This window comes from Centruroides sculpturatus, unplaced genomic scaffold (assembly GCF_000671375.1).
Source record: "Centruroides sculpturatus isolate CEXI.00-Female unplaced genomic scaffold, Cexi_2.0 scaffold14, whole genome shotgun sequence".
Lineage (NCBI taxonomy): Eukaryota > Metazoa > Arthropoda > Arachnida > Scorpiones > Buthidae > Centruroides > Centruroides sculpturatus.
Genome location: NW_019384312.1, coordinates 384,943 through 399,162, shown reverse-complemented (window position 1 = coordinate 399,162; position 14,220 = coordinate 384,943). Strand labels below are relative to the sequence as shown.

The window sequence follows — 14,220 nt, the reverse complement described above, 5'->3', positions numbered from 1 at the left end:
TATAAATTAAATATATTTTATTTAATATATAATATATTTAATTTATTATATTTAAGTAGCCTGATGTAATTCAACAATTGTTTGGCTTTACAAATTTATTGGATTTTGTGAAGTTTGTTTATGTTAATAAAAACATATTTTCTTTTTCAACTTGAGAAGTTTGTTTTAATGTTGTTTTTAACTTCTTATTCTAAGTCAGTTTTAAAAATCATTATTATAAATTTATTAATATTAATGAATAGGCAATAACTCCAGAATATATTTCATATTTTCTTATTATTACATACAATATTTACTCCCTCCATCAAATGATTGATATTTCTAATATATGAGATTGTGAATGTTGTGTGTACTTTATATTTTTTACTAAAAATTGTTTTAATGCTGACAATATGAATAAATTTTATATTTTCAGTCCCCGTAGTACATCTGAAGATGAAATTTCAATTTGTAAAGATGAGCCATTGTTTTCTCCAGTAAAAGAACATCCTCTTCCAGATGGTACTATTTCAGTAGATAGTTTAGATTGCAGCTCTTTGGAAGAACATGATTTAGTTCTGACATGCAGAGCAAATAAAAGTAATTATACTATTGCATTTGAAGGTAGCGGCACTCAATTTTCTGACGATTCGGATTATCAAGATACTCTTGGAATAACTGAAACTGCTGTTTCGCAAGATACAGAGGGAAAGCAAAGAAATGTGCCAAATAAAGTGCATACAGGCCCTATGGTTCAGTCAGACTTTGCTTTTACCACATGGAGTAAATTAAAACGCACTAAAGAAGTAGCCAAAGTTAGAGGGAAAAATACAAATAATTCAACGACAAAAAGTCAAAGTTTACCAAATCTACTTCGTCACTCGGTGCTATCAGAGAAATTATTAAATCAATGGGCAAGTGGCCTAGGAAGTAAAGGATGTGTACCAGTTTATGACCTTCAAAGTAGTCAGTCAGCTCATTCAAGAGATTCTAGTACAGATAGCCAACAGTCTGTATCACTATTGAAATTATTTATTCGTCAGAGAATGACTAATAGTCCAGAATGTGGTTCTACTTCTATATCCAGTAGTCATTCTGAATCTTCAGCAACTAATATAATTAATGGTTTCCAAGATAAGACTGAAAGTTTAACAGATAGTTATGGCCAATTAGAACCTATTTCAAATACATCAGATGAAATTAGTCAAGAAGCTGATAAACCCGAGTTACCATATGAAAATTTCAATCAAACTGCTTTGACTAGTCCCATACATTCCACATCAGAAAATACTGAAAATACAGCTGTTTTACCAACAACAGAAACAAATAATAATACTATTAATCCTTTACCCACAGATAACTATAATGTTCTGCATCCTACTATAAGAGATCATGTACTGGTTGCAGAAGGGTATGCTGATAGCGAAGAAGAAAATTCTCAATATTTTGAAGACAGTTTGATGGATGTACCACCACCAGCTTCAAAAGATTTTTTCACAAGTCCTATTAAAGAAGAAGAAGAACCACTTGAAACAGACACATCTAGTGGAGACGAAACCATGAAGGATAGTAAAGATCCTTTCGGAAGTGATACTGGTAGCTCTCAAGAGAGTAACATTACAAGGAATAACAAATTGGATAGTCTGGCACAAAAACAAGAATGGATGAATGGAGTGGAAAGAATTAATAATGTATTCCCTAATGTTAAATCAAATATGATTTTGGCTAATAATGCTTGTTCTTTTAACAAAGAAGAAAAAATCCCAATGAAACGATTAGATTTTGGATATCAGAATCACTCACAGGGGACACAGACGAAGCAATTAAACAGTAAAGAATGTAGTCCTATTGAAGGAATTAATTCTCGTCTTGCATCAGCAGTAGATGTTAATCATGCAGAAGGAAAAGTAGATGTTCTCAATAATGTTCGATATAGTCCCTCACGTGATTCAAGTCCATCATCTAGTGGTTATCTTAGTAGCCGACAAGGCTCAGTTGAACGACTTCGGCAAAGTTCTCAAGGCTTCATTAATAATACCAACATACCAAATATGATGTTACCAAGTAGAAAAGTAAATGTAATTATTACGAAGCCTTGTCACAGAAGTACACAAATACCAGTTCATATAAGAGATCAAGGAATTCAAACTTCTCTGTTAGATGAAAATGGAATGGCTGTCAGTTTTAGCATTAAAGAAAGTAATGATGATAATGTTATGGAGAGTTCTTACTTATTGAAACTCCCAATGAAAAGTAAAGATGGTTCAAAAAAGGGCTTTGCGAGCAATGAAGGTAGTGGATGTTCAGAAAAACGATCAATATATGTTTGTTATCCTAATTATTCACTTCCTGATCTCAGTTTCTTAAGAAGTTTTGCAACTAGTCCAGAAGCTCCAGAAGTAGTTTATTTAACTCCAACTAAACATAAAGTTCCTTCGTATACTAAACATCCTCGTTCTACTCAGGAAAGAAAAAGACCAAAATCTTGCTCTGACTTTGATTCTTTGTCTTGCCAGCCTTTTAATCATATTAAAGATTGGGAATCTCTTAGTGTTTTATTACCAGAAGATCTTAAATCTGTAATATCCAAATTACATGATAGAGCAAATATTCGCCCTTTAGATGATACTTTAAATATTGGTGGTAAGACAGAATCAAATCCTGAAGGTAAACATTCAAGAACTAGTAGTCCAATATGTTCGTGTACTGAAAACTTTACGCATCAAAACAAAATCAAACTCGATTCTGCAGTTGGCGATAAATCAGCACCATCTTCTCCATTGCTAAGTTGTAAAAATGATGACAGGAAACCAGTTAGAGGAATTTTACGAAAGTCCACATCTACATCTGATGATAAAGATTATGGGCTACCGCCTAGATGTTCAAGCATGTCTACAGTTCTTCCTAAAACACAAGATACTAAGTTTAAAAGATATTCTTTACAAGAACCTTGTCAAAGAGTTCTAGAGAATATACAAGAAGTAAATAGCTTAATGAATTATTTAAATAAGCAAACATATATTAAAAAGGAAGATATGTCATCAGCTGAAAAGAATGATGAATTGAATCAAAGAATGAAAGCTCAACCTTGTAATAGTGCCCTTGGAGCAAATTTTAAGAAAGGACTGGTTAGCGGTGCAAAAATGGATTATACCCATCACAAAGTGTCAAGAACATTATCAGATGAAAATCACAAACGTGTTTCTTCTCCGCACCGTACCAGCAGTAATGGAAATTCCATTAACAATTCACCTATTAGACAACTTAATACGCCACCTTCTTTGCTGGATGAAACAAAAGATAAGAATCATCCTAGTTCTTACAGTCTTTTATCTGAAATTCCATCTGTAGAACAACTTCAAAATCAATTGGAACATATTTTAGGTTCAGGTTCCAATTTAAGTTTAGTTGCTGCAGCATTACTAGCAGCTCAGGATAATAATAGTGGTGAATCAAGTCAGTGTTGTGCAGAAGGAAATTCTGTAATGACAAATTGTGCATGTTTAAAAGGGAAGAAGTCTGTAAAATTTGGAGAGATATCTGCAGAACAAAATGTGACATTAAATGCTTCTCCATGTAGAAGAATAAAGACATCTAATGAAAATATTGAACATGCAATATTAAAAGGTAGTAAGTATTTTCTTTTTTATATATGCTAAAATTAAAATTTGCCATTTATTTCTTAAACTGCATAATAATCTGTTGGATTCAGTATGCTGAGGATTGTATACACAAATATTACTCAACTTCAAAATTAATTAATATCTAAGAATTCTTCTGTGAATTGTTTTGGTCGTCTGTTCGGTGTGAGCTCCTTCCTGTATCACAACAAGCCTACATTGCCGTTTCCATGAGTCAAACACTTGTTTATGTTTTTGGGTGTTAAATTTGACCATTTGTCTTTTGTGCTTTCCAAAATCCACTTAGAGTTGTAGCATGCTGATGGAAAAGTCATTTAAAGAATCCAAAACAGAAGAAATGTAAATGGCTGAAGTTAGGTGATTTAGTAGGAATATCTAGTTTATTTTATATAATTGAGACCTGTAGATGCTTTAAGATGTTTGAGATACTCCTTAGTTTCCTTTATAGTGTGAGAAGAGACTTGAACAAAATTGTGTTCCGTCATGACAATCTCATCTGGGTACATGCAAAGAACTTCTCTTTCTAAATATGGCTTCAGTACATTGCTAATATAATAATTAGCATTCACCTTAACTTTATTTGTGATTTTTATAAGAGGAATTGTTGTTCTTCAAATCATTCCACTGATAAGTTCACTTTATCCAACACTGGAAATATCAATTATGTACCTCAAAACCTGTTACCAGTGTGCAATTAACTTCAAAAAATGATAATGTAAAATTTCATGAACATTTTCGAACCTTCAATGGTTCTTCTTCAGGTGGCGACAAATTTTTGTTAGAATGCCATTAAATACAAAAATTATTCAAAATTCTAATATGTGTTACTTGATGAATTTTTACCAGGCATGCGCACTACAACGTTCATGAAATTTGACTTTTTCATTTATTGAAGTTAATTGCACATCGGTAACAGGCTTCAAAGTACGTAATCCATTTCACTGATGAACATGAACCTTCTGCCAGCTTTCATAGCACTTTGTCAATCAAGGAAAAGGGTAACAGATTTTTCAAACTCCATTGTAGTAGCATAAGTAGAAATATGCTTCATCCAATGTCACCATAAATTCTGATCTACCTGCTGCCTGGTATCGCTCTTACAGTTTGCAAGCATTTGTCTTGTGATTTTGTTTGTGTTCTGCAGAAAAGCAATGTACTTTAGTCTTTTGTACTTTTGTTGCTTTCAAATCCATATGAATTACATTTTGTACAGTCCTGTGGCAAGTTAAAATTTGCTTAGCAATATTTCTTATCCTTGAAGGTTTGGTGTAGATGATAGTTTACAGACCTCAGTATTAGCTTTGCAGCATGCAGGCCTAGGTTTTGAACAAAGTTTTAGATGACACCCCATTTTCCACATTCCATCATTTTTTGTACGAGAACCAATGATATTGCATATAATCTTCTGATTAATAACAATGGAACTAGATTTTAGTAATTTCACGGTCTCTCTGGAAGTCAACCCCTGCTCAGAAAGCACTTATGCATGGACATCAATATCCCAATTTTTGTGCAGTACCATTCTTTCAAACTTTTTGACACAAACAATTTTATGACATTGAAAAGAATTATGGGAAACCACAAAACAAGTCTCATGAATTTTGGTGTTGCCAATTAAAAGATATAACACAGTAAAGTTGAGTAATATTTGAGTATACACCTTGATATATAACTAAAATATTCTTTTTAAATAGATATTTTTAAACCACTTTTTCCTCCTCCAAAGTTTATACATTGTCCCTGCTTCTCTGCTTTAAAAATCTCAAGCGCCTCCATTACTTTAAGTTGGTTGTGTTTGTTATTGTTTTAATTAATGTAACACATTGTAAATTAGGTTTAACTTTTCCTCTAAATATATCGAAGAGGGCAGTAGTTTGCCTCCCTCTGTCTATATTGGCTCAGTGTTCTGTTAAGCACTTCCTGAGTGATTTCCAGGTTGAACCTATATAGAACAAGTCCCTCTGAAACCTTTCATTTCTTAGAGGTATCTTTTATACTCCCTTTTCTCTTCTGTAGTTGATTGGATCTTTATCATTTCTATTCTATTTAGTGTTTATTCTAATGATTTTTTTTGAAAGTAATCTAAGATCCAGCTATCAGTATTTATCATTATGAAAGTATTTATTCTCATTATTTTGAATGAAAGTATTGAAATAAAAATATGTATATTGAGTGTACTTTCCATAAACATTTTATTTCCACTTAAAAACTGTACATTAACCAAGAAATTGTTTAATATTAAATTTTTATCTTAAAATTATTTTACTCCAATATTACTAGAATATTTATATAAACTGGAATATTTACAAAGTAAAGAAATTTTAATTTATGGCCAGACAATCTGCCAAATTATTGGGCTATAATAAGGCTAAATTAATAATTAGATAATATGTTTATAGGTAGGTAGTAAATTTAGATTTTATTAACTTACCATTTTTAACTTACAATCTGTTAAATTATCAAGCTAAGTCTGGCTTTATATCTATATATATAAAAATGAATGTATGTCTGTCTGTGTGTCCTTCATGAATTACTACACCATTTATCTGATTGCCATGAAACTTTGGGAAGTTGTTTAATACACTCCCGCAAAGGTTTCTAGCATAGTGTATACAAGCATTTCACCGTGAGCATTTCAGCACGGTTAGGAGTTGAAACTTGAAATTTAGTACACAGTTAGGGTATGTCATGACCACGCACACTAACAAGGGATTTTTTGAAATCCCCTGTGAGGAAAGGGACAGGATTAAGGTTTCAACAATGGAAGTGTTAAGAGAAAGCAACATGCAAGATTTACAGGTGCAGATGTGATTTTTTAAGTTAAATCAAACATAATTTTAGACCCATATAAAAATTTTCTAATTAGGCTGGAAACACGGAAACCTAATTCTTGCATTCTGTGAAAACGGGTAAGATTGGCTGTAATGTAATAATCTTAATCTTCGCTATCGTTACTTTTTGCCCAAGCAACGCTGGGCTTATCTGCTAGTGTATATATATATATAGCTTTAGGTTTTATTGAAGCTTTTAAATTACTTAATGAAAACTCATATTTTAGACAAGAATATAAGAATTCTGATATTGTTGTGCTGTATCAGAAATAATTTAGCTACAAATGGAAAATTAAACAGAAAAATTATAGTTTTATTCAAATACAATGTTTATTTCTAGGCAAGCTTGACTGTGGCAAGATAAATCAGATGTCTCCAGAAGACGATTCAAATGATATGGATTTTCCACCACAGGAATTTGCAGTTTCACCCTCACAGTGTTCTCCAGCAAGTACACCTTCATCTAGTCCTCCAGCAGTTCCAATTTCTGAAGATAAAACTTTCTCTATTACTCTATTACATGAAGAATTAAGCAAAAGGACAGGTTTGTGTTTTATTTTATAATAATAATTAATGTAATGGTTTAACTGCTTATCTAATGGTAAAGTTTTGTGTAAGTTAGTTTTAAGTCCATTTGTGTATAGTTATTTATGATCAGTAGATCTTTATGAAAATGTGTTGTTCGAAAAGATTTTATTATTAATGTTTATACTGTATATATCAGTAAATTAATCTTTCATATTTAATGTGTTATCTGTAACTATAGTTAGTTTTTTAGATTAGACTAAAATAAGTATGCATTTTTGTTTTTAAATGAAAACATTATTGGGTTGCAATTTGAAAAAATTGTAGACCTATAAATTCCCACTGTATCCATCTGTTCATCCTTCTTTAATCTTGAGGATGGTTTTAAATAGATGAAAGTTGCAACCAGATATAGAAAGCTTAAGGGCAGGAGGCCCAGATTAACTATATACGAACTTCTGCTTTGTACCAGAAGTCAGGTTATTTCAATTCAAAAATTCTCCCCAGAACAGAGTTACATAGATGACTGGCATGACACTGTTGTTGTTATTAGGAAAAGTGTGATGTACAGGGGCAAGACACTACTAATTTGATATCTAGAACATACATTTTAAATTAAATAAATTAAAAATATGATTAAAAATTGTAGTCCAGAATTGTGACAATGTCATGATAATTTTTGCTCATTATTTTTAAATTCTATTTACTATAAATCTTGATATAAGGTAAGAGATGTTTATGTTAATAAGAAAAAATTATAATAATCTTACTTTTAATGCCTTAGGATTGTCAAAAATTAATTATATATATGAATTTCTAGGAGGAACAGTGATTAGATGAATCTGTATTTTCAGATTATTTCTAAAAATGAGTTTGGTGTAATTCACAGTATTGAATTTGCTTATTATATCAGTTTATTGTAATATTTAAAAGATGATGATTAATAGTTATGAATCTTAAACAGTAATTAGCAATTTTATTATCTGAAATGATGGGAACTTATTTACAAAGATAAATTTATTAGATCTGAATGTGTATAAAGCAAGCATCATCATCTAATAAATATTAATATTACTGATTGATTTTAAATAAATAGAAAAGAACAAAACACACAAAAATTGTATGTACGTGTATGCTTGCTTAAATTTATGTATGTACCGGTACATACAATATATACATATACAAATTATTTCATTTTTTTTTGTGAAATGATACTTAAAATGTAAGGTTAAAGTTTGTTAATTTGTATATTTTTCTTTATTTTCAGGCTTAGTTGAAAATTTACAGAAAGCTGTTGATCTTTTAGTAGCACATTTTTCTTCAGATGATCTGAAAAAACAGGTACAATATTTTATTAAGCATATTAAAATTTGATGGCTGTATAAAATTAATATATATTTGTACATTGGTATTATATAATCATGAACTTACAAATAAAATAAACTAATTTAATTTTTCAACATTGGTTGTTTATAACTAAGAGATTTTTTTATGAGTGATCGTAACAAATGACATTGTTATTAAATGAATTTTTTAAATATAAATTTCATCTTCTGCAAGTTTGCATTGGTTTTTATCAATTGATTCTCTCACAAGCGATTAGTACTAGATGTTGATTCAGCTGACCTATAAATTCTCAATGTCGTCCATTTGTCCGGACACCTGTCTTTCCTTAATCTCGAGAATGGTGTTTAATAAATGAAATTCAAGACCAGATATGGAAAGCTTAGGGGCAGGAGGCCCCGATTAACTGTATATGAACTTCTGATGCAAACCAGAAGTCACATTATTTTAATTCAAAAATTTTCCCCTGAAAGGAGTTAGATGACTGGCACAACTCCATTGTTAATGGAAAAGTATGATGTACAGGGGCAAGAGACTAATGTACTAATTTGAGGTGGAAAGCATATATTTTAAATTAAATAAATTAAAAATTGCAGCCCATCATTGTCAATGATGATGTCACAAAAAAAATTGCTTGTTTACTTTAACTTATTAAAGATAATTTTTAGTATGGATTTATTTAAATTTTTTAATTATATAGTCTAATTTTGATTGATTACTAATTTTTTAAATGTGTAATAAATAAAATATAATTTTTCTTAATTATAGACTCCATAAATTTTAAACAAATAATATTACCCTGCTGTGTACTGTATAGAAGTCTTTGAGAATTCGTTACTTTTTGATTAAATGCTTTTCAAGACACCTAGACATTTTTAATTGAAAAGCAAAAAATTTTCAGAGACTTTTATACAGTACAGAACAGGGTAATATCATTTCAAAAAATTTTTACTAAAGTTAAAATTGTATGTAAATAATAATAATAAAATACTCTAAAAAATGTATTATTAATACAAGAAGTTTGAATTGCAGAGTGAATTAGGTAGCAGTGCACTGTCTCCAACACTTGGACCTAAAATTATTACCAATTTTTGTCCAGCTATGCATGCGTTATTAGCTGATGGTCAATTACCTTCAATTCCTGGACTTCTGGCTCCATTAACTAATTCTACTTGGAGAGTAGTAGAAGCATCTACAAAAACAGGTAAATATTTAGTTTAGGATGATGTACAGGTTATACAAACAGAATATAATAATAATTTTTGTGTGATGAAATATGTTCTTTATTGTTTACAAAATATAATATTTAATTATTGTTTCTCTTTAGTTCAGTTTTTGGTATTTATCTGTACAGCAGAGTTCTGTACAATGCGGGGGATATTTTAGGAAATTGTGTTATCGAAACTTGTATTATCACATGATTTATGAAAGTATATAAAATTTCTCAGCGTTATAAGGTGTTAAATGTTTATTAAATGAAAGTTTATACCTTGGCCTATAAGTTGAAAAAAAAAGTATACTTCTGATTGACAAAATTTGAGGGTGTTGCTTGCTTTATTTGCACATTGTATGGAACCCTACTGTATTTTCAAATAACTTTTGCTTATTATAATGTTTTTATACATTGTAATAAGTTACAAAAAATATAAAAATGATAAATATTTATGCTCGTTGTTTCATCTTACAAGTTCGTTCCTTGTATATATGGATTATAATTTGTAAAGAATAAGTCTAATTTTTTACATAGTTGTCAATGTAAAAAATTATTATATATTCATTTATTTCTTAATATAACTAGTTTAGCCACTTTCTACAGTAGAATACATTTTTCACTGAGTTTTTCTTTTCTCTAGAAATGATTTAAATAAGAGTAATATAAAATAATATAAAATGTTTCTTTTTGAATATTATTTTTTTCAACTTTATTTGATGATATATACTATATTCTAGCTAATATAACTATATAATCCAGAATATAGTTTATTTCTGTCTTCAATAAATATTTATTGGTAATCTTTATATATGTGCATACAGATCAGAATTCAAACATGAAGGTAAAAATAAGAAATTTCAACTTCTTTAATAAATGCTTCTCTTAAATTTAATTTAAACAAAAACAAAATATACTGAACCGGAACTGAATAATGTTGAAATATTAGATGTTTTTCTACACTGTGTTAATATTTTCTATTGCATTCCATTCTAAAATAAAACTGTAAGGATCAAAATTCTTTCAGAAATATTAATAGTAGCTGGACCAAAATCTGTTTACACTTGTTTTTATTCTTACCTGAAGAAAGAATATTTATTCTTTTCTAAATAGGAAAAACATTAAACACTCTCTATAACTTCCTGTTTAGGAAAGTATTTAAATAGAAATAAAATAAAGTGTAATAATTAAAAAATTGCTTATTTTTTGTATTACAATTTTTATCTTTGCATGTTTGTTTCATTACAACATGCAAACTACATTTTATCATTGGTAGGTAAATTATTTCATTTAGTAGGTACAGATTATCTTGTAAATAAATTACAAACAAACATTTAGTGCTTTCAAACACTTTTTGTATTGAAAGTATTCGAATTCCAGAAATTTAACAACAGAAACATTAATTAAATTAAACCTATTGTTATATTTTATTTGAAGAGGACAAATTGAAACAAATTTTAATTTTAAAGTATAAGATTATTTGATAAAATGTCAAAGAATATGTTAGTTTCTAATTAATTGTTGATTGTAAGTTTATAGCTTTTTGCTAATAGAATGCAATAATTAAATTTAAAATATTTCATATAATTTATCTGTTTTTCAAAAACTATTAAAATAATTTATCTTATCGTAAGTTAATGTTTATACATATAAATTTTCAGGAAATTGCAAACGTGAACTCCAAGAACTAATTAATCACATCAACGCAGAAGAAATACTGTCTTCAAACATTCAAAAATTCAATGCATTTTTATTGGGAGTCCTAAAGTAAGTATTATGGTATTAATAAAGGCAACAATTTTTCTTAATTATACAGATTAGTTATTCATATAAAAGCAGTTAAGATGTTCATGCAGTTACAGTAACCCCTCATTATGTCACATGTCTGGAGACAAACCAAATGAACAATACATCAGTTGGCACGATATAATCAATGTATCTATTCATTTACATTGACTGTTTTTCATCTCCAGGCCAACTTTCTTTTTTGTGGGTTGTATTTCATAGTGGTAGCTTTAAGGTCAATGATTAAAAAACGGTAATAGTTCTTTACCAGTAGAAATTCAATTAAAACCAATTTTTTAAAAATTACTTGCTAAGATGATTTTATATTTGGAAGATTAAAAAAATAAAACTGCAATATATCCAAAAGAGGAATATAATGAGATGTTATTGTATTCAAATACACAAAGGATAAGTTAATATTTATTTCTTTATTTGAACAATTTTTCTGCAATTATTGTGATTGAAGCATATTAATTTTGAATTGGTTGAAATCATATTGTGCATATGTGTTTGCAGACATACAGGATAGGTGGAGTAACTAGGCATTGAGAAATCGTTATAATTTTTATAATAATAATGCTATTGTATCACATAATAAAATTTGTGTATGTGTGTATATCAATCAATGGAATTATAAAACAATTCCTGCATCTGTTGTGTGGGCAATGACTTAGAGAGGCTGCATGTGCAATGACAAGAAAAGATGGCCAATTGCTTCTCTCTTCAGGAACAAGTGTTGAACAGTTTCCACACCTCAAATTGTTGCACACTGTGAGGTGTGAAAACTGGTGGTTGTCATGTAGAGATGATGTCATATGGTGAAGGAGTCATGCCACATTCCATCCAAAAACAATCATGAATTGTCATTCAAAATTAAATGACCACAGGTTCAGTTGTGGCTGCACAGAGAAATGGCTCTCCATCCACATCAGTCTGAGGAAAACATGTTATTGGTGGATGGCACCAGTGCCTGCATTGAATTATAAGCTATGCACCCGTATTCCATATAATCAGGTACTGTACATGTCAAATAATTTTCATCATTGTTGCTTTAGAAATATAGAAATTATAGTGATTTCTCAATACCTAGTTATTTTTCATCGTCCTATAAATAAACCATGATATTTGCCAATATACTAGATATTTTTTGCTTTTAATAAAAACAAGAATAATACTTACATTATAGAATTTTATCAAACATTTTTGATTGCAATGCTTTAACTTAAATCAGTTTATTATGATTGCAAATTCCAATATTTTATATCATTAAATGTACAGCTAATACTAAAATAGTATCATGATTTTTTTTATAAGTTTGTCTATGTATAATGAAACAACTACAGTAGAGCATCAATTATCTGAATCAATTGGGGACTTGGGTTGTTTGGAAAATTAGTTTTTTGGATAACCGATTAGGTACAAAAAAATATATTAACCTATCCCATGTTGAAATTCGTTCAAATCCTGGCATGTCCTTAAGTAACCTCTGTCATGGTTGTGCTAGTGCTTCCAGCTAAAACATGCACACCAACAAAAATAATATTGGAGTAGCCTAAGACATAGCCAAAGATTGCAGCGCCACATCACTAGAGGAAATTTAAATTTACTGACTGGAAAACTTTCGTCATTCAGATAATCGATGCTCTACTCTATTAATGAAAAAGAAATGTTTACATCAATAAGCAGCATACAGCATAGTCAAAATATTAATTCTGTATACATAACCAAACATTAAACTTTATAAATATAATATTTGATAGTGACAAATAAAGTACTGTATATATAATATAACAATGTCTATTCAAACATTTCAGTAACATTTTATTTACAATTCTACATAATTATTTCTGTGCACTTGTTAATATCTCCCAATCTTTCTGATTTAATAAGAGGTTTTTTTTTTTTTAACTTTACTAGATTAAAATTCTTCTGGTGTAGTCTGACAATTTAACCTTTTTAATATATGAATTTATTAACAAGGGAGAAATGAAATTAGCATTGGCATTAAAGGCAACAAGTATTTAAATGATTTGTTCTATTCTGTTTGTTTGTTAACTAATTCTCTTTGTTCTTCTGTACATTTAATATGAAATTTGCTTTTCCTTTTTAGCTGCTGCTGCAGTTTATCTGAATTTCAACATTAAGAATTGTTGTGCAAATTTTATCATGAATCTTAATGGCTTTCTTGATAATGCCAAACTTTTAGCACTGATCCTTTATCTTGGTAGATTTGAATTGTCCCAAATGGGTCGTCGTTATCTACTGTGAACTTTTTAAAGCTGCCATTTGCAACTATATAAATTGTCACCAACTAATTCAGACAACATTAGCAGCTTCATATAGACTAAATATCAAATTGTTTAGTTTAGGGAGCCAAATACTTTTTACTAGAAATGTTTTTGATCTCTTTACATATCATCAGCTTAGATAACTACTTTTGTACAAAGAATAGCAGTTGCAAATATGTAGACTCAAATAAGATTCAAATGTAAAATACAGCTTACCAATAGAACAGAATGTAATAGGCAATGCAACACAGTAGAAACCAGATTTAAAAGAAATGTGACTGTTAGATTCATATGTAAGTCTTATATGAGCGAGCCTGCATGAGAACAATCAGGTTTGGGATGGAGGAGGGAGTCAAGAGACAGTGCACCAAAAATAACACACTCCACTATGCATTTAAACATTAAATAACAAAAATTTATTTGTTTAAGTTTATAAATTATTTTACAAGGACATAGAATTAGTGGACACACGCAGTTTAGGCAGGTGAACTCATCATCTGTCCTCTTGCCTTTTATTCGAGGTCCTCTTCCTGCCACTCTAATGCCCATTTTTGGCAAAGTTGACAGTTGCTCCAATTTGTGATTTTTTTCCCCTCCATTTCCCTCGATGAGTAGTT

The 14,220-nt window shown here is 29.7% G+C and overlaps 1 protein-coding gene across 1 annotated transcript in view; it reads left to right on the top strand.

Moving 5' to 3' along the window:
- Nucleotides 1-14,220, top strand: part of LOC111622082 — a 62,459-nt gene that overhangs the window by 29,944 nt on the left and 18,295 nt on the right. The window contains exons 4-8 of the mRNA XM_023364404.1: nucleotides 416-3,609; nucleotides 6,792-6,995; nucleotides 8,244-8,317; nucleotides 9,353-9,524; nucleotides 11,192-11,297. Coding sequence (XP_023220172.1) covers nucleotides 416-3,609; nucleotides 6,792-6,995; nucleotides 8,244-8,317; nucleotides 9,353-9,524; nucleotides 11,192-11,297 — 3,750 coding nt within the window. The remainder of the gene's footprint in view (nucleotides 1-415; nucleotides 3,610-6,791; nucleotides 6,996-8,243; nucleotides 8,318-9,352; nucleotides 9,525-11,191; nucleotides 11,298-14,220) is intronic.